Here is a 21,739-nt window from a genome sequence, read left to right as displayed (position 1 = left end):
CCGCCTGGACCGGCTGGACCGGTCCAGTGGACCGGTCTAACACAAACCCCTTAATACACAACAACCACTCCAAAGATGAAGTTTATTGGATGGACTACTTCGAGTTATGGGGCTAAATGTCCTAAGGAGGCCTAGTTCCTCGAGCCTAGTGGCACATACAATGAATGAATTCAATGGAGTGTTAAAATTTTAAAATTAATTGATCATTAATGATTAAACATAATAAAACTCTTAATATAATTATATCAATTTGGTTTTTAGGATGGACTACTCTGATATGCGGGGCTACGTATCCTAAGAAGGTCTGATTCCTCGAGCCTGATGGCACAACGCCACGAACCAGTTGATAGCAAACTTAACTAATTTAACCCCTTAATTAATAATAAATTACTTAATTTATCTTTCTTTTTAATTTTTAACCAACTAAATTAACTCAACAAAGTTGGTTAGTACTGGATAACTCATGCCTATGAGACTATTAAGTTAGCGTCAAGGAGGGTGAAATAAACATCACGGACTTGAAGAGCAATAAAGGTAGTAATCATCAAACATTTAAAATACACTCTAAAATTAACATTAAGACATTAATATTTAAATTTTAATTAAAGATTCCCTTTTGACTTTCAACAAATCAAAACAAAAATAGAAGCTTTAACTAAATTATCTTATACATGACATATCCAAATCACACAACCTGCTACGCAAACTAGAACTTATTTGCTAGAATCACTTACTCTAGTCTTAGGTTAGGCCGATGGTGTATTTTGGTGTGGTGCGGGTACCTTGCCTGGAGGGTATTCTTGATGTGTTTATTTAAGTTTTGTACTTTAGATGTTATGTCATACATTATTACTTTTCTGTTGGTGCACATTAAGCTTTTAAAATATATATGCTTGCACCATACTCATGCATGCATCATACATGTATATTCATGTAGTCTTTTTATTACAAAAGAAAAGAAAAATAGAATGTATCTAGGACGCTTGTAAAATGAAGTAGAATGTACCTAGGTGCAAATGTATGTGCAAGGAATCCAATGTAAATGTAAGGTGTCAAGAGTTGTAAGGATTTGAAAATGTTTGCTCATACACATACATATAGGGCTCTAAAAGATAATCCTCTCTGGGGGCATTCTCTTTTGGAATCCTATAGAAGACCCGGAGCCAGAAGATGATAAGCAAACACATTCAAATTCATATTTCATAGATGTAGAAATCCAAGCATGTTGTCGTGGAGCTTGGCCACCTTACTTACTTGCAGACCCTGGGTTGTATGCATGTTCTAAAGAAATGAATAAAAGATTTTATTTATGCATTTGCTTCATTCATCATTATACATGACGTTAGAGGATTTCATTTTCATATTTTATGTATCCCTGATTTAAATCACTGAACTAAAAAATCCTTTATTCTTTAGGATAGAGTCTCTTATCTTCATACATATAGGACGATTGATTGTATTTAGGATGTAAGCTGACACCTCACTCCAGGAAAGCATAAGACCAAATTGTCCACCCCTCAGTATATCTTTTTACTTCTGAAGGATTTTGAATATGCCATTTCTCCTATTATAGCAAATTCCGTTCTTTTTCATTTTTTAAACTCCAAATTTTAATCACATCTTTATATATTTGAAAATGTCTAGTTATCACTAAGGATAAATAAAAGAGTTTATCCTCTTTGGAATAGAATCAAGGAACTTTCTCTGTGCACAAAATTAAGAAAAGAATAATGCATCATCCCTAATCGAGAGTTTTCTTAGGCCAAGACCTAAAAATGTAATTAACAACGGGGGCTTGTGCCCGTGGGAAATCGATCCCCACATTAAATAAACTTTATTCGAGCTGATGTATCAAATAGGGAAAATCTCGTGACTTTGATCGGGTCATACATATTATTATCCATCGAGGTGTGTATGTGAAAGCTGTTATCCTCCATGGCTAATCGTATGTATGACTCCATCTGCTCTTCCATCGGTCTGCTTGTATAGAGTGTAAAGGCCTACGATCGTTTTGTCTTACGGGATAGTGCAGTCGTACCCTTTGCATTCTGTTCCCCGCAAGCAGAATCCTTTCAGAGACCCACAATATGCTCACATTTATAATATGATGAGCAAAGCACAAGCATTCTAAGGAAAACTTTAACATATAGAGAACATCATTCACATAGTGATTAATTAATCAATTTTTTATAGAATTTGATACTCATAAATATTATACTTTAACTTCAAACTTTGTTATCTTGCACATGAATATAATTGATATTGATTGACTGAATAGCACAAAATTAATCAAATATTTTATACTCGAATAATCATCATACTAAAAAATATTAAATTAAAAATATAAAAATTTGATCCTGCACAAACAGCATGTTACCCTCTAGTTAAGTTGTATGTTCATTTTAGTGGATTATAGAAGGAAAGTGATGATCACAAGGATGCTAATCTAGGGAACTACAATATCCCTTTGATCATTACGCACAAGCTTTGTTGACCTATCCAGGCAACTGCTGCTTCTCTAGCAATAAACTATGGCTAGTTATGCGTACAAAAGATATTGTATATGTCATTTTGAGATCAGTTAAAAATAGCTTAGCGAATTAGGTCATGATGGGATGCAACCGGAAGCGAATCTTGCAAATCATAAAATGCAATGATCACCTTCAAGAGAACTATTTATTTTTTCTCAAACCATTTCCAAAGATTACTTGTAGCTGATGAGCGTACAGCAGTCCCAGTTCAACGTTTGTTCTCGTAAGAAAGTGCAAGAAGACAGTAGCGTGCTTAGCTTAATAATCTCATAACCAAGTGCAAAGCATATTCATCAGCCACAATCCCCATGGAAAACCAATTCTAAAGCAGGCTGCTATAATCCTAGGCAAAGGCCATTAGACAACTACAGCACATCAAACATTTTTCATAGGACAAAAGCTCTTATTTTCAAGCAATCCCATGTATGCAGAATTGCCGTGTGATGGCTGAAAATAATGTAAGAAGTTACCAACACTTCACATTCCATTTAGCAGAAGACATTCAAAATTTAAAGTAGTTGGGACAAGCACAGGAAATTATGCGAAAGAATGGAACTGTAGATTTGAATTGAATAAAAGCAGATGATTCCATATGCAATGTGTATCAAATTAAAGAGCGGGCATGCAGAACCATTTCATTAGGGTGCAAGTCATTTCCATTTAGCTTTTACCTGATTGAAGCAACAGAAAAGAGTTCATCATCCCTCTCCAAGGCCACAGTATAAAATCCTTGATAGTTCACTTGCGACATGTTTGACCTGACAATGATGCAAGGTAATAGATAGCTGCAGGTCTGAATTTTATATACAACAAATACAACTCTAGTGAAATACTAGTCAGCAGTAAAAGAACTACTTCACAAAAAGATATTAGAAAACCTCACCCCCAGTTGTATATGACTAGAGGAAGCAAATTTTTGCCAGTTCTGGGGTCCGACATGGGAAGAAAGCTTTCCTCCATAATGGACAAGGCAATAGCTAACTTTATGTTGCACTCAGCCATCAGAGCAGTCTTCAGTGCAGAGTGAACTTTTTTATCATCATGACTGCATTTCAAAATTGTCCAAGACAATCCATCATTCATGCAGTTCGTCACTCCTACAAGTGAGTGCAATCCAGTGTAGACCTATCACAATAATAAGAATGTGATAACATTGGAATGTGGAAAAAACAGTTGACTAATTTTAATCAGAATAATATCATTGTACAAAAATGAAAGAATAATATAAAGCTACCGATCATTGTCGTTTCATTTCTTAACTTGATGAATGTTGGAAAGGTTGAACAAAAGGAAAATTGATGCTGGGCCAAAATGTACAAATGGTCAAATCTTTTTGCCCAAAATATTTAGCATCCACTTGTTCATGACATATCATCTAAAATATTTGAACATCATCTCCCAACAATTTCAAATGGAATACCTTACCAAACAAATATACTCATCTTGCAATTATACTACTATAACTAATGAGATTTGATGTAGGCAAGGGGGGGGGGGGGGGGTAGGGGGATTCAAAATATTTTGGATTGTAAATCTAGAGAGCTTCTAGGTCCTCTACTAGAATCAGCTCATTAATGTCTAGTACAGAGCCTTTTAAGCTCATAAATTGAAGATTAATTAAGTTCATTCCCCCTTTCTAATGACCATTTGGTTTTATCCTCCTTATTCTTCTTCCCGTGACTGGTTTGATTTCTTTCCCCTTCTTTGTGGCTCTTCGATTTTCCATGCGTAGTTTCCTTTTCTGGTTCCCCTGGTTGCCTTTTTCGGTTCCCTTTGCCTGTTGTTCCGGTTCCCTTGGCTACTGTTCCGGTTCCCCTGGTTCCTCCCCGTTTGGCTGCTATTCCGAATTCTCTAGCTGCCTTTTCTGATTCCCCTGGCCGTCCATCCCATTTCCCTTGGCTGCCTTTTTAAGGTTTTTAGGTGGCTGTTTGGGTGTTGTTCATGGACAGCCCCTTTGGCCTTCTATTTCCCCTTTTTTAATTGAGTTAATTGAAGATGTTTTGGGCTGTCTGGTTGCACCTTTTCCCCTATATATATTAGATGTTTTGTAATAATAAAAAAGGTGTGTGTGTGTGTTATGTGCTAATTTTTGGATCAAAGCCTGAGGGTTTTTTCAGGATAGCTTGCGAGCTATGCCTTTTCTCTTCATCTTCTTCTAGGAAAGCTTGCGAGCTTGTCCTCCTTTGTCTCGGCTTCTTACCTTCTTCTTCTCTCCGCAAGTTACCACCCAATCAGTATCTTTCTTCTCGACGAATGGCAAGCTTCTTTAGGTGTCGTTTCTATGTCAGAAAGTTGTATGCGTCATTTTTATAATATTAAAGTTGTATTTTGTTTTGCTCATGTGTTGTCGCTTTGTCTTATGTAATTTTATTTAAGTTTTTGTGTCGATATATGGTTGTAAGTTTGGGAGACCTACCTTGTATTTCTTTTGCTTGTAAAAATTAGAGTTTTTCTAATTTTTTCTTGCATCAAGATTGTACCCACTACTTCAAGCGGATATCTTGTGCATTCATGTGACTGGCCAACTTTTGATGATTCATAAGATCACCTTGTCGTTAATAAAATAGTTCTAACAAGATCTGCTTACGGGATATTTGATTTGATAAAAAAGAAATACAATATAAAGTAAATATAAATGTGCTTGGTTGAGTGTACAACAAATGCTGGAGATTTTTTTTTTCCTTTTGGTTTAAGGGTAAAACAAATTCGTGTGAAGCGTCAATAGCAGTGGCGATGATGTCGACTGGCTCTAGCAGTTGGGGAAGCGGTAGTCATGGTGGCAGCGGTGGCAGTCGTGGCAGTGGTGGCAGCTGACGTCAGGTCCGTAACCAGCAGTAGGGTGGTGATCAAAGGTGGGCTATAACCAACAAGAACAAAAATTGTTCTCCAAAGTTTTGATTAACGATGAATTTGATTTTCTCTTGCACATTATCTCAATTCAACTCTCATTCTTCCCCAGCTCAATTGTTTACAATGATCTGTTCAGAACATCTGATTAATTGTTTCTGCCTAGTCATGGATATGGTAATTTCTCGTTAGCATTAGTTTTGGTGAATGTTAATGGTGATGATGTCAACTCCTGTTATTTGTTGCAAATAGGTTACTATTGTCAGTGTTTGCTTTGTTTGGACTTCAACTACATTATTTCCTTGTATTCATGTATTCATGTATTACATTGTAGCTAAGATGCCAATTTTGTTGTTAACTTTTGACTTTTTTTGTACTGTGTTTTGAATCAACTCTTAGGGCTTCTCTATTCATATCACTTTACTGTTGTAACGCAATCAGCAGCTAGGATTTTCTCTTTCATTGGACTTTCTTACCGCAACAGTGCTTGTTCTAGAATATCCCGTATCAGCACGGTAGCATGTAAACGGAGACTTGTTTTGCCCAGTTCAAATTGGAAATTACCAACATTTCCATTCATTTGTTCCAACATCGTTATGCAGTCAAACATTTTATGGTTGCAGAATACAAATACTCAGAGCTTGAGATGCTTAACAAGAATCTAACTTTGATGCATAAACATGATGTATTTCAAAAGTACTTCAATGAAAAAGAATACCTGAAGACATTTTTGTCCACAAAACCACATATTAGATCCGACTGCATCGCATCTAATCCTATCTTTAATGCACGTTTCATGATCTGCAGTAACATAGTTGTAGGACTACAATGAAAACAAGGATCTATATAAAAAATACTACACGAAAAAGCCAAAAAGATTCTCAAAGCTTCAACAGGAGACTCCCAGATAAACTCAATTAACCAATCACTTGGGTGCATTATTTATGATTTCTTTGTTTATGAGAATAATGGAGTTTATGCTGCTCAGTTACTGAAAATATTTAGAAGTGCCAGTGATTGGAGTCACATGAGTCATCAACAAATCTGCTCATCAAGAATTTCTAAGAAGTACAAACGCACATTGGCAACATTTATGACAGCTGATCTTTTGCATGATATTGGAAATTCTCGTTGTTCTTGAATAACTATGAAATGTATGCTTGCATACTCATCTTATGGCTTATCAACACAGTAGTGGAAACTAAACACATGGGTCCCTATATTGATTATTCATATCTAATAATAATATATTGCTATTATTAGATGAAAATCAAAATCAAATAGTATTCAAATTTTATAATTTTTCTACACTCATTTGAATGGCTCGTCAATAATATCATAAGAAATAAAAACTTACTTTTTTAGAAGATAAAAAACAGATAATTTTATTGTGAGATTAAATATGCAGTCATTTAGTCAAATCAACAGCAAATTATATTAAATTCTAACTAGAAAAGAAACGGTTATTTCCTCAAAAGAAATTCCAGTAAGGCACGAACAGCTTTAAACGTTTTCCATGTCCATGTTGCACACATATCAGATACGGACATTGCTCTAATATGCTCTAACATGGGTCCAACACTATAAAAAATGTGTCAAAATCATTTTAGGGTAAAATTAGGCTCCAATATTGCCCAAAAATGGGTAGCCACGACCCAGACATGCAACAACACATGCAAACAAGAGAGACGTTTGTGTAAATAAAAAAAATCATGTTTCCCACACAAGGGCAAGGGGCACATGACTATATCACACCTGCTACTATAAATTTTAAGTTTATATGGAATTTTTTTGGATGAGCATATCGTGAACTAAATTTATGTTTTAACATAAAATAGTTCTTTGTCTCATACTATACAACAACAACAACAACATCAAGCCTTTGTCCCACTACATAGGGTCGGCTACATGAATCCTTTTTGGCCATTGTGTCCGGTTAAAAGTCAAATTCTCATTTAAATCTAATAAAGAATGATCATTTTTAATATTTTCTAACCAAGTCTTTTTAGGTCTACCTCTACCTTTCTTAACATAAGTCAAATCCAATACATCAACTTTCCTGACCGGGTCATCGGAAGGCCTCTGTTTAATGTGACCAAACCATCTAAGGCGACTCTCTCTAATCTTATCTTCCCACTGGAGCTACTCCAAACCTTTTCACGTATATGCTCATTTCATATCCTATCTCTAAGGGTCAAGCCACTCATCCACCTAAGCAACCTCATCTCTGCAACACTTAGTATTATGCTTCTCTTTTAATGGCCAACATTCAGCACCATAAAGCATTGCAGGTCTCACTACCATCTTATAGAATTTTCCCTTAAGTTTGAGGGGGACTTCCTATGCGCACATAAGCCCGATGCATTCTCACTTCAACAATCCAACTTGAATTCTGCTGATATATCCCCATCAATTTCATCATCACTCTGAACAATAGATCCAAGATATCTAAAACGTGTACTCTTATTAATAACTTGATCGCCCAAAGTCACAATGATGTGGACATCAGTTCGTGGAAGGTTTATCAGAGGCGTGGCTGCCGATCTATGACCACGATCGAGTCTTTGTACTTTTGAGTTATTTATGTTATTTTCTTATTAATGTAATTTTCTATTTTCAGTTTCGTGTATTTGTTTTCCAGTTGTACCCTTTTAGTGAGAGATGTCATATGTAAGCCCGGAGGGTAATTTTGTCTTTTATTTTCATGAGTCCCATGTACTTGGCTATTTATAGCCTCATGTTTTATTTTTCAAGGTAATGAATGATTAGAATTTCATTTTCTTGCTTGGAGTTCTTGAGTGAGCTTGAGAGATCGGAGAGAGATCACTGGGAGAGGGAGATTTGCGCACCAACCACCATCCTTGGAGATGGCCGGGTTCGTGGTTCTTAACTTTGTTTGGCTTCCCCTTTGACCCCTTCTTCCATCCTTAACCGCCGGCCAAGGAGTCCCCAATCCTTGCTGCCGACAACCCACTTTCCCCTCCACCACCCACCATCCAAGTTCCCCAAGTCCTTCCCCTTTCCCCCACTAAACTCCACCTAATCCTCCACCTAGCCGACTGGCCCCATACCAGAAACCCATCAACCGCCGGCCCTAGATCCCCTCCTCTCTTGCTCTTCCTTGCCTAATTAGGAGTTGGTATAATTTAGGCAGATTTTGAATTCAAATCCAAACAATTTGAATTATTAAAATCTTTCCTAAATTATCAAAGTTATTTCAGGAAAGTTTCTAAAGTTAAATCAATTTGAATTTCAAACTCAAATAGGATTTAATTAAATACTTTTCTGATTCTCAAACTTAAATTAAGCAAGCATTAAACACCTAATTAAAAGCCTCCCTTTCCCCATCAATGCCGCCGGTCCCCCCTCTTGGATTGGGATAGGAAATATTTCCTAAAACCCAAGTCTTTATTTAGGAAATAATTCCAAATCCCATATTTTCTTCCCGGGCCGAAATCCTCATGCCCCTTGATTTGATTTTTTCTAGAAGGGAATATCCCCTTAGAGAATTAAATCAAGCCCTTCCCCATCCCCTTGCCGCCGCCCCCTCTTGCCTCCTCTCTTCCTTTGATTATTCTCAATCAAGAGAATATTTAGGAAGGAGGAAATCCGAATTCCCTCCATCTACTTGCTCCAAAACTGAAATTGGTTTCCCCTAGCTCCTCCCTTGGCCGACCACCCAACCCTCTCCCCTCCTTCTATAAATCTGAAACTTATTTCAGATTTTTTGTCTTGGCTCTCCACTCTCTCAAATTGTAAGAGAAACTTTTTTCTCTTCAACTATCTCCAAGTGCACTATCAAGTTGTGACGATTCTTGCTACCGAACACCTATGAATGGCAGATCCAGAAACTGATTATGGCCTAACCTACGACGAGGACGGCTTCATCGACATTCTTCAATCGACCTTCTTTGACGTTAACACAAGGGTCGATCACACCGTCGAAGAGTACATAGAGCATATTCTGGACACGTTGGTAGAGACAATTGACGAGTACTTTGAAGACGTTGAGAGGAGGATCTCCACCAAACCGTGACAAAGGTTCTCTTTTCCCTTTCAATATATTTCCTAAATCTAACTTTATCTTGTGCTTGATTGTAGTCACGAAGGACGATTTTTCCCTGCTTCTGCTAAGCTTAGTAAACGTAATATTTTGAGTGTGCCTTTATGCTTATTAATTCTCATTGTTAGATTAGGGATTATATTGAAACTACTATTTCGGCATAAAGTGAATTACTAATTTATTTTGAAAGTTTTCCAACTCTCTGCTTATGTGGTTTAGCCTAAGCGGGTGTGACCCCTTTCTTGTTTTATTCGTTGCTTTAAAATGCTAATGGTTTCGTCATTGCTATTCTAATCAAGAGTTGTGCAAATCCTTACAAACATTACATTCGTACTTAGTCCTGCATCACACAATCCCCTCACTAGATCTATTGCTACTAAAATTACACTTCATATATTCAGTTTTAGATCTACTCAAGTGAAAACCTTTAGACTCTAAAGTTGACCTCCATAATTCAAGTTTACCTTTAACTCCCTCTCTAGTCTTATCAACAAGAATAATATCATCTAAACTGATATTTTGTGATTTTGTACTTTGGGACATAATTTTATTGCATCTACTTTCTTATTTTCCATTATTGCTATTATTTTCCTGCTAAAATCCTTAATTTTTCATTTACGCAATTCTGTGTTCGTGAGGCTTACGCCTCAGACCGCCTCGAGGCTTACGCCTCGCCTCACGGACGAAAACCGCCTCGAGGCGCAGTTACGCAATTTTAAACCTTGACAGTATTAAAAAGTTTAGTAAGCCAAGAAATTCCTTCATCTCCTAAGCATTTTCACATCTCTATTGGAATATCTTCAGATCCAACAGCTTTTCCACACTTCATTTTCTTTAAAGCCTCTCTAACTTTGGTTTTACTTATACGCCGATAAAAACAAAAATATTTATTTTCATTTAAGGTGATAAAGTCACTAAAGTCAATCGTATTTTCAGATTCTTCATTAAAAAGTTTAGCAAAATATCTCATCCACCTTTTGTTGAATATGTCATCCAAGCAAGATAAGCACTTAATTTACAACAACCTATCTAAACAAAACTATTTTTTATGAGATAAAATAATATTGTCATGCAAAAGTGGAAGAACTGTCTTGCATTCTGTGTTCATTAAAAAGAATCTGAGTAAATTTTTTTTCACACCAAAAATGAGAATCAGCACTTCTAAGCATGGTTTAAAATTGCGCAACTAAAGGTGCGACTCAAGTGCAATTTGACCCAATAACGCGTCGAGGCGGGAGCTTAGGCATTGCTCCGTGAGGCGTACACCTCAAATCAACAAAGGCTTGCTTCGCCTCACTTCAGCGAGGCGTTTGCCTCCAAAATAAAGACATAATATATTATTTAAAACCTTGTTTCACGAATACGCCTATTTACGAGGCATGTTGTATCCAACACGTGTCGGAAACGGATACGCCTCCGATACGGCACGGATACGACTTTGTCGTGTCCAATTAAAATATTATTTAAATTTGATAGTACACGCATATATATTAAAAAAATGGAGACGCAATTTGCCCTATTCATTTCGGCTATCCGCTCGATTCCCTATTCATTTATGTGGCTTAAACATTTCGGCGAGCTAGGTTTTTCGTTTCCGCACAGGTGTTCGTCTTCTTCGTTATAGTCAAAGGAGCGGCTCGACGACGCGAGCATAGAAGCGGACAAGATCATCCTTCATCGACAAAGAGGCTCGATGACGCGAGCATTAAAGCAGACAAAATCCTTCGTTGACGGAGCGGCTCGACAACATGAACAGTGAAGGCGCGTGAGCATTTAAGGTTCTACGTTTACTTAATCGTAGGCTCTGTACCAGAACTCGGTACCGCTTGGTACTCGGTACCGCTGGGTACTTGGTATCGCTCGATACTGCTATCTACCTTCACGGTACCAAGCGATACTAGAACTCAGTATCGCTTAGTACTCAGTACCGCTCGGTACTGCTCGATACTGCTCGGAACCGCTTGGTACCGAGCGATACTAGAACTCAGTACCGCTCGGTACCAGAACTCAGTCCTGCTCGGCACTGAGGGGTACTGAATGGTACCAAGCAGTACTGAGAAGGTAGAGAAAACTTTAAAGCAACTCTTACAATAAAAATTTGTTCCCACAACCTGACCAAACCACTCCAGGGGGCAGCGCCCCCTTGGACTCCCAACATAGGCGCAACATATATGTACTTTTAATTAAAAAATTTCATGTTCAAATTCATGTGGATTAATTTGTGTCGATCCTTCGTAGGATAATGAGCTCTAGTGGTGTAGGAATTTGGTCTACTGATGGTCCATCATAGATCAATATTGAAGATAACAAACCTCTGTGGGGTTATGTGACAAAAATAGGTAAAACATCAGAAGGGGTGGCAATATTGCATTCAAATGCAATTTTTATAATGCCACATATAAAGGATCATATTATAAAGTGAAAGCTCATTTGTTAAAAATTAGTGGTCATGTAATTAAAATATGCCCGGATATAAGCTCATCACAAATGACTGAATTACAAAGAAAAATCAGTGATGACAGTACTGTAAATAAAGGGCATTTTCGGATGGGGGATTTGAACCAAAAAGAAGATAACATATTGTAGATAGTGCTTTGAAGAAAGCATTTAATTTATAAATGAGATAACAACTAGATGGAGAAATAGCTAGAATGTTTTACTCAGCTAGACTTCCTTTTAACCTAGCAAGGAATCCACATTACAATAATGCTTTTACCTATGTATGAAATAACAATCTTGCATGAAACATGCCACCAGGATATAATGTCATTAGAACGAAGTTGTTGCAAAGAGAGGAATAATATTGAGAAGTTGCTCGAGCTTACTAGATGAGTTTGGAAGGAAAAAGTAGTTGCTTTGGTTTATGATGGGTGGACAGATCCACAAAATTGCTTGGCCAAGTTTCATCCTCATCTTGTTGTGAAAGAAATTGGATCACATACTTGTTCATCCAATCAAAGAAGAGAAATAAAATTACTCCACAACGGACTAAAGATTTAATTTATATGCATACAAACCTTCGGCTTCTGTCAAGAAAAACTTCAACTTATATAGAAGGAGACAACATGATGTGGGATGTTGCTGGAGATGTATTTGAATCTCTTGAGGATATGGGAAAATTAGAAATTGCTAATCTTTCACTTGATAAGCCTGAATTGGAAGCTATGATATTCATTGAAGATGATATGGAAATTCAAATACAAACCACCGAAGAAGCTAATCCTATCATTCCTTCTATTGAATAGTTGAAACTGCATCTGTTGGACAATTTATATTTTTATTTTTGTTGTTGTACAAGACATTTAAATATTTAATGCTTACTTTTATTTTGATATAATAAGATACAATGCTACAAATGATGTTGCTTTCAATTTTTTTTGTCATTTCAAATATTATGCTTTGATTAATTTGTTATTTTTTATATATGATTTATATATTATAATGTCACATCCGCGCTGTATATGTATCCTCTATTTTTAAGAATTGTCGTGTCTCGTATCTGTATCGTGTCATATCTGTGTCACCGTATCCGTATCGTTGCAACATAGGTTAAAACCTAAAGCTAATATCGAATGAACACGTCATTCCTTCCTTTCGTTCGTTTCATTCCTTCTCTTTGACTTTGCCTGTTGCACCGCACATAGGCAAAGTTTTGAACAATAGCTAAAAGCTTCTTCGCCTTCTTCAACGATGTTCTAGGTGCGATCGGCTTTGACTTCGCCTGCTGCACTGCACATACGTAGAGTTTTGAACGATTGCTAAAAGCTTCTTCACCTTCTTCAATGAGTTTCAGGTGTGATCAACTTCGACTTCGCTTGCTGGACCGCACGTAAGGTAGAGTTTTGAACGATCACTAAAAGCTTCTTCACCTTCTTCGACAATATTCCAGCTACGATCGAAAGTCAAGACAGCTCGACGACGTGCCCTGTTGGATCGGAAGTCAAGAACGTTCGACGACGTGCCCAGTTGGTGTGGGTTGAAGTAACAACGGGTGTTTGCTCTCTGCGACAGTTCCTCCCATTTCAAGTGTTTCATCGATCGCTCGTGTATGTTGTTATTCACGCGCTTACACTTATGATTTAATTTACAATATATGTAGATTAAAAATCCATTAATCAGTAATCATTTAGTCCCTATGTTGATCTTTATAAATATCTTCACAAAGCATTAAATATTTATAACTTCAGAACAATCAATAATCAATTGGAATATTACCTTGTGTGGATTGCTGAAATTATGGGCTAGGATATTAAATACAAATTTGATTTTGGATGAGTTCTGTTTTTTAAATTTACTTTGAGGCTAAAATCATGAGCCTTTAAATTTTGAAGTAAGCTTAGCTTAATTTGATGAAATCATATAGATATTTATAAACTTGACTTACAGTTGGCATCTTAAAATTTGAGCAATAGTTTTATATTTTTAATTATTTAGTAAGAGAAGCTTCACTTAGAGGAGCTTCCTTACAAATCATGTACTGATACCAATGTTTAAAGAGGATCAGAAGTTTAAGAATCAAGTGCAAGTAGGATAAAGGAAGGAACTTAGTGTTGCTGAACAAGGCAGAATCATATACAATATGCGTTTTTGGACACCAAAAGTGTCAGATCTGATTCAAGACATTTTATTTGAGGCACAAAATACCAGTTATTCAATTCACCCAGGAAGCACAAAGATGTATAAGGATTAGAAGACTTTGTTTTGGTGATCATGAATAAAAAGAGATGTGTCAGATTATATGGCTAAATGTGAAAGGTGTCAAGTTGTTAAAGCTGAACATCAGAAACCCAATGGAATGTTACAATCTCTACCAATTCCAGAATGAAAATGGGAGGAAATAACTATGAACTTTATTACATGATTTCCTAAATCAAGACAAAGACATGATAGTATATGGGTGGTAGTTGACAGACTCACCAAATCAGCCCATTTTCTACCTATCCGTCAGACTGATTCAGTGGAGAAATTGGCCAAATTATTTGTGAAGGAAATCATTAGATTACATGGAATTCCTAAGGCTATTGTATCAGATAGAGATAGTCGCTTTACATCTAAGTTATGGAAGAGTACACATGCAAGTTTGGGCATAAAATTGAAATTCAGCACTGCATTTCATCCACAGACAGATGGTCAATCAGAAAGGCTGACTCAAGTGTTGGAAGATTTGTTAAGATTGTGTATTCTAGATTTTGGAGGTAGTTGGGAGGATCACATTTCATTAATAGAATTCACTTATAATAATTGTTATCAATCCGGTATCAAGATGGCTCCCTATGAAGTTTTATATGGCAGAAAATGAAGAACTCCCTTAAGCTAGTTTGAGGTGGGAGAAAGACAAATGTTAGGTCCACAGTTGGAAGACCAGGCTACTGAGAAGGTCAAACTCATTAGAGACAGATTAAAGGCAGCTCAAGACCGCCAATAGAAAAATTATGATTCCAAGCATAGAATGATAGAATTTGAAGTGGGAGATTTTGTATTTTTGAAAGTGATACCAATGAAGGGGTGACTAGATTTGGCCAATATGAAAAACTCAGTCCTAGATTCATTGGTCCATTTGAGATTATTGAGAGAATAGGACCAGTGGCTTACAAGTTAGCATTACCTATAGATATGTATGATATCCACAATATTTTTCATGTCTCAATGCTCGAAAAAATGGGTTACAGAGGAAAGCCAAAGAATTGCTCAAGGAAAATATTGAAATTCAGAAAGATTTGAATTATATTGAAGAACCTGAAATGATTTTGAAAAGGGATGTTCATAAATTGAGAAACAGAAAGATTCCCTTTATAAAAGTGAAATGGAAGCGCATGTCAGAAAGGCAAGCTACATGGGAAAGAGAGGATGACATGAGACAGAAGTTTCCTCAATTGTTTAAAGAGTTATGAAAAGTTGAATTTCGGGAACGAAATTCTTATGAGGGAAGATTTGTGAGAACCAGAAATATTCATGTAAATTATAATTAATTAGTGTTTAATTAAATTAGTATTAATAGATTATGTAATGGTTAAGTTAGTTAAATTAATTATTAAAATGATTTTTTAGAGTGAAAGGATGTATTCATTAGAGTCTTTTGGTGAGCAGTTAGAATGTGGGACCACTTTCCATTGATATTATCTTCTCAACCGTGGATATCCCATAGAGATTGCTAGAGAAGGTTTTCAGTGTATAGTAGAAGAGTTCCTTTAGAGAGTTCGGCCAGAAGTCCAGGAATTACTGTTCAACTGTTCGGAGGTTGTAGGCGGAGATAGGAGGCCCTGTAGCAGTGTCCGGCACAATGCTGCTTGCGAAAATGTTGTTTGTCTCGACATAGTGTTGAAAGCTCTGTAGTAAAGGCGGACAAAGGGTCGCTGGGCACTAAGGAATTCGCAGAATTCCTGTTTCTTTGGTTGGCACAGTGCATGCTGACACTGTAGGAGCATTCGGTCAAGAGTCCTGTAGCATACTTCAGTGGAATGCTTAGAGTAGAGTTCGGCTGATTGCAGAATTTTGTTTCTCTGGTCGGCACAGTGCTTGATAACACTGTAACAGAGTGGTAATTTGAAGTGCTAAATCTTGTAGCAGAGTTTGGTTGGAAGGTATGAAATTTTTATAGAGAATTTTATAAATTTCTTTAAGAAGGTAGTAATGGGAATTAAAGGAAAGTTGAGAAACAATCGTACAAGAGAAAGAAAGAATGTTTGAGGATCAATAAAAAAATTCATAAGTTTTAATTTATTTTAACAATAAAATTTGGTTAATATGGTTGTGTTATTTTAATGTAGAATTTTGATCCAGTCAAGAGAGATTAAAAGTGAATTGAAAGACGGTAGGAATTACTTAAATATATGCAGAAAGAAAGATTTGAAGTGACTTATAATCAAAGAAGATTAAGGAGTGAAAGGTTGGAAGAGGCATTTCGTTAGGAAGGTAAGTTATGTAATTATTTATAATTGGAATGATCTTGAATGTATATTTCTTATGTCTTGAAATGTTATTTATAAATGAAATGCATTATGAGCATTTGTTAGTCATCAGTAGAATACTTGGGAATATTCAAAGAAGCTTTCTTTTTTTTAACTTAACGTTATCAGATTCTTAATTCATAAAAATGTATTAGTATAAGTATGCTTGAAAGGTTATAACCATTGTAATTAGTTATGAAATATAAAAGGTTTGATGTTGGAATATCAAATTAAAAGTAAAGATTGGTTATTTTATCATATAATGTCTGTAATATCAGGTGGGTAAAAGAGACCCAAATACTAAACTTATATTGTAGGAGGGGTAAAAGAAACCCAAAAGAAAAGATATCTACATAGCATGTGAGGCAAAAGGGATCCCTAATGAGGCAAAAGGGACATCAATGTAATTCAATGGCAATAATACTAGATTTACCTGGACTCCATTGAATATGGTTATGAAGGTATAGCCAAGCCTTTTACTTATTTAATTTGATGTTCTATGTAATTGTGAAAAAGAAATGAATCATCGTACTTAAGATTTATGATGTTGTTACCAATGAAAGTAGTTTAATGATTCATTAATTCAAGGATTTGATTTATTTCTTTTGTTATACTAAATTGTTAATTCGATTACATAAATTGTTGAGTATCATATCTCACCAGTTACTTTTTACTGGCTGTTGTTACAGAAAAGAAAAAAGAGAAAATTAATGCAAGCTAATTTATGCAAGTGTTTCTTCTTTACATGTTAAAGTACCTTTGTTAGTGAGTTTACTTTTAAAGGCATGTAAGAACTTCAAATATGTATTAATTGGATTGTTGTAGTGGCTCTGTAAGTTGATCTTTGAAGAAATTTGTAATTGAGATGCTTCCATGTATTCAATATTTGATCTATTAGTAAACTTTTAATGTTTAATGAAAGTTGTACTTGTAATATTTGACAGTACTAGTAGGAATACTATGGGGGGTTACACCCCATCCCATCGAATGCTTCTCTATTTCACAATTTTTTTGCTTTTGAAGTTCCAACTCTACGGCTATATTCTCCTCCCTTATCCTTGGCACCTACAAAACATATACATGTGAATGAATGAAGTTTAAAAAAAAGAACTTTGTAAATTACTAAGAGGTTTTTACTGCATCAATTCATACAAAAAAGAGAAAGTTATAGCTCAAGATATAAGCAGTTAATCTATAGTTAGCTAATTATTTTCTTGTGCTGGTTGAATATGTAAAGGATGGTCAGAAGCAAAGATAAAGTTGCATCAGGTCATAGGAAGGATCCAACATAGAAACATAGCACTCAAGTTAATATGGAAGGCAGCGACAAGATATACATATATTTGAAATGTAATTACTGTGAGGAAATAGTAAAAGGTGGTGTGACTAGGATGAAAGAGCGCCAATTTGAATCACACAAAAATATTGCACCATGTGCTTAAAGTGCATGATATAGTTATGGAGGAGATAAAAGCAGACATGAATAAGTTTGTAAAGTCAAAGCATCTTATACAAAGATAGTTTAGGGACAGAGTCGATGTGGGCCCTTACTACAGGAGTGAGAGCAGTGATCGTGATTTATCTTCTTCATTGCAACTCATACCATCTAGAGGTGCAACGGGTTCCATGGATCATTACATGGTGAAAACATCATAGGATAGGCCCCCTACTACACAAAGGATGACCCCAAAGAATGCTAGAGGCACGAATACGAGCATGTATGATATAGGCATATTCCTTTATAAGAATGTAATCTCATTTAATGTTGCAACATCACCTGCTTACTACAACATGATTCGTTCAATTGGAACCTACAGGAGAGTTCAAACCTCCATCCATGTATGATTTGATAATATGGATTTTAAAGGAGGATTTTGAAGTTGGGTAATATAGAGAAAAGCACCTAGGAAATTAGGACTTGAGATAAAATAGGTGTAACTATTATGTCAGATGGATTGTCATATATAAAGAATAAAATTTTAATAAACATATTGATCAATAATCCTTATGACACTGTATTTTTGAAGTCAATTGAGATATCTGATCAGGTGATGGATGCTGAGTTTATCTTTGAATTACTAGACAATGTTATTCAGGAGGTTGGAGAATACTTGATAGCCCAAGTGGTAACAGATAATGAAAGTGAATATAGGGCTGCAGGGGCCAAATTTATAGATAAGCTGAAACATTTATCTCCATGTGTCTGACATTATATATATCTCATTTTTAGAAGCTTAATGAGCTACCTCAACACAAGAATGCACTTAGTAAAGCAAAGAAGATAACTAAATTTATTTACAACCATTCTTAGGTTTTGGCACTTAAGGAGAAAATGCTCAAATAAAGAAATTTTAAGACCTGCAGCAACAAGATTTTTCACCGCTTATTTAACATTACAGTGTATGTTGGATACTATACAACTTTTGAAATCTATATTTACCTCTACACAAATGTTAAGTTGTGCATGGGCAAAGAAAATCTGAGGGAAAAGAGTTTATAAATATTGTTCTAAATGATAGATTTTGACAAAGTTTCATGTATGCAATTAGAACCACTCGACCACTAATGCAAGATTTCAGGATGGTGGATACAGAGAAGAAGTATGTTATAGGTTTCATGTATAATGTTATGGATGAAGTAAAAAAAATGATTGCCCAAATTTAGGATGCGAAGAGGGAAGCTATAGAAAAATTTGGAATGCTATTGATGATAGGTGGGAGCTACAACTTTAATGACACTTGCATGCAACAGACTATTATTTGAACTCTTAATATCAATAGGCATAAAATAAGTTTATAAATTCTGAGATAAAATTAGGATTATATCATTGCATGGATAGACTCATTGTTGATCCAACAAAAAGACCAAATGAAACAAGCAATTAGTAACATTTATGAATATATAAGGTTTTTTGGATTACAACGAACAAGAGACACTACTTCCAAACGATCTCCAGGTAATTTTATTTGTTGTTTTACTCATTTATTTAAAAGTCATTCTATGAATACTAACTATATTCATTTATGTGAATCTTAGTTGAGTGGTAGATTCAGTTTGGTGATGGCATTCCAAAATTGCAGCATTTCGTTATGCATCTATCTCCTGGCTGCCATAGGAACATTACCAGCCCCTGAATAGCTTCACAAACTCCTCATAGGAGGCTTGGCTGCTCTGTCTTCCTCCAAAGGTTTCTTCTAACTGACTTCTCCACCACCTCTCAGCCTCGTCGTCAAAGACATAAGCAGCCAGTGTCACTCTCCTACCTCTGGGCAAGACATGCCCTCCAGGATCTTCTCAATCGCATCAACCAGTCCTCAGCCTCTATAGGTCCATCACTTGAGAACAATGGAGGCTTCATATCCTGAAATAGTTTCTAGTTCTTATCCATAGGCTGGCTTCCACTGCCACTGCTCTGAGTTTGGGAGGTCTTAATTATCTGAGTCATCGCTTCCATCATCTGAGCGAATGACTATATAGTGTTATTCCTCTGAGGTTTTGCTACTTCTAGCAGCTCCCTCCCTTCCTCCATATCAATGTCATCAGCGGCATTCTGCTTAGGATCTATATTCCTGAGATAAAACATATCAATCATAAGACAAAATAATCATAAATTTACACGGTCTAAACATTCTAATACTCAATCAATCATCATATAGGCTCTTTCATTGATCAGTATTAAATCCTTGGGCTCTGATACCACTCTTGTCACGATCCGGCCAGGCTAGCCAGATGATAATGGGGCGGGAACAGTCGATCGTACGGAAACATCATAACATAATCATTATCATATAAACTTTTCCGAAATAAAGTATGAATATCCTCAATTCCTAATATAAGAAAGAGCCACTAAGAAAACATCAATATATTAATTGTCACAAATTGTTTCTTCTCATACAACTACTAAAAACTTTAAAACAACAACAGTTCCATAAACTCCAATACTGTTCATACACAGGTACATACTACTGAACTCAACTCAAACTCAAACTCAACTGAAAACAATAAGAGAACCTTTCTTCATGAGGTCCCCTACGACGATATATGTACGGTTGTCATGCAACCATCACTTATCTCCTAAAAAATATTTTCAAACGAAGAATGAGCCAACGCTCAGCAGGTGAAAAACATTTATCTCAAATGTACGAAATATTTTTTCTTAACATATCATTAAAAATGAATAAAAAAAGGATCAGTAAAATATTGATGCTTGCATTTATAAAATAGTTTCAATAATTATTCTTAAGATATTTTTCTTATTCCATAACATTCTTTTCTTTTTTTTCCATAAAATTTTCTTTTCCTTAAATCATTTCATTTAATGCATAACTTTCAAAGTCATAATATGTTAATCACCCGTCCCGGAAGTGCCTGATTTTATATTGATCATGTACACAGTTAAATTTTTGGTCATTTCCTTTACCATTGGCTCTACGAGCCTCCTTTATCATTTTTGACACTTCTGAATCAACATGCACATGCACTTTAATATAATATTTTCATCAAAGGGATTTGAAAATTAATCAATGTCACACATGATTTTCACTAATTTATCTGTTAAAAGAAAACTTACATCTCTTATGTCTTAAATCATTTACTTAATTTGAACAGTTTAAATAACATAACATGTCATGTATATAAGCAAAATTTGAAAAGCTAAAAGCCATAATAAATGATTCAAGAATATAAATTTGTAACTTTTTAAAAGTGCAAAACTATTTAATTAAAATTTCATAAGTTTAATTTAAATGCAAACCACAACGTTGTACGACGCTGTCAACCACTTGCCTTCACTTTAATCCACAACTAAAGATAGTTACAATTTAACTAAACATACATCGTAATTATTTTCAGTAATTAACATAATTAATTTCTATTTTCGAAATTATTTAAATCTAAAATTTAGAAATCCCTAAATCTTAAATTTTGCTCAAATCTCTATTCTAAAATAATTTCTAAACAATATTTAATAATTATATAATTTATTTTCGGATTAAATTAATTATGGAAATTATCATAATCAAATTTTCATCAAAAATTCAAATTCATGCTTTAAAAACATTTCTAATATTCTTAGGAATAATTTTTCTAAAAACACTTAATAGGAATTAAGTTTTTAACAAAAAGCCCTAATTTCTATTTCTCCAAAAATTCCTCCAATCTTTTCGTTTTCATTGTTAAAACGATCCTCTAATCCCTCCTTAAAGATTTCGCAAAGAAAATTCGAAAGAAAAACAAAATCTTATAAAACCCTATAAAATTCTTTTCCAAAAATCTAGAGATCGAGAGGGATTCATTTCAAAATAAACATAAATTTGTAATCCTCTTGTCGTCTTCTTCAATTTGGACTAAAT

General features: G+C 35.3%; 1 protein-coding gene across 3 annotated transcripts in view; it reads right to left on the bottom strand.

Moving 5' to 3' along the window:
- The window catches only part of LOC110107473, a 78,281-nt gene that overhangs the window by 29,350 nt on the left and 27,192 nt on the right, over positions 1–21,739 (bottom strand). For 2 of the 3 annotated variants that reach the window (XM_020837744.2, XM_028698541.1), the window contains exons 5-7: positions 6,097–6,179; positions 3,415–3,656; positions 3,203–3,289 (exon numbers count right to left, since the gene is read on the bottom strand). In XM_020837744.2, coding sequence (XP_020693403.1) covers positions 3,203–3,289; positions 3,415–3,656; positions 6,097–6,179 — 412 coding nt within the window. Of the gene's footprint in view, positions 1–3,202; positions 3,290–3,414; positions 3,657–6,096; positions 6,180–17,321; positions 17,454–21,739 lie in introns of those variants that run through there. The other variant, XM_028698542.1, reaches the window with a different exon arrangement.

The sequence above is a fragment of the Dendrobium catenatum genome, unplaced genomic scaffold (genome assembly GCF_001605985.2).
Source record: "Dendrobium catenatum unplaced genomic scaffold, ASM160598v2 fragScaff_scaffold_1105, whole genome shotgun sequence".
NCBI lineage: Eukaryota > Viridiplantae > Streptophyta > Magnoliopsida > Asparagales > Orchidaceae > Dendrobium > Dendrobium catenatum.
Note: the sequence above shows the minus strand (reverse complement) of the source record. Positions and strands in the feature narration are given on the sequence as shown.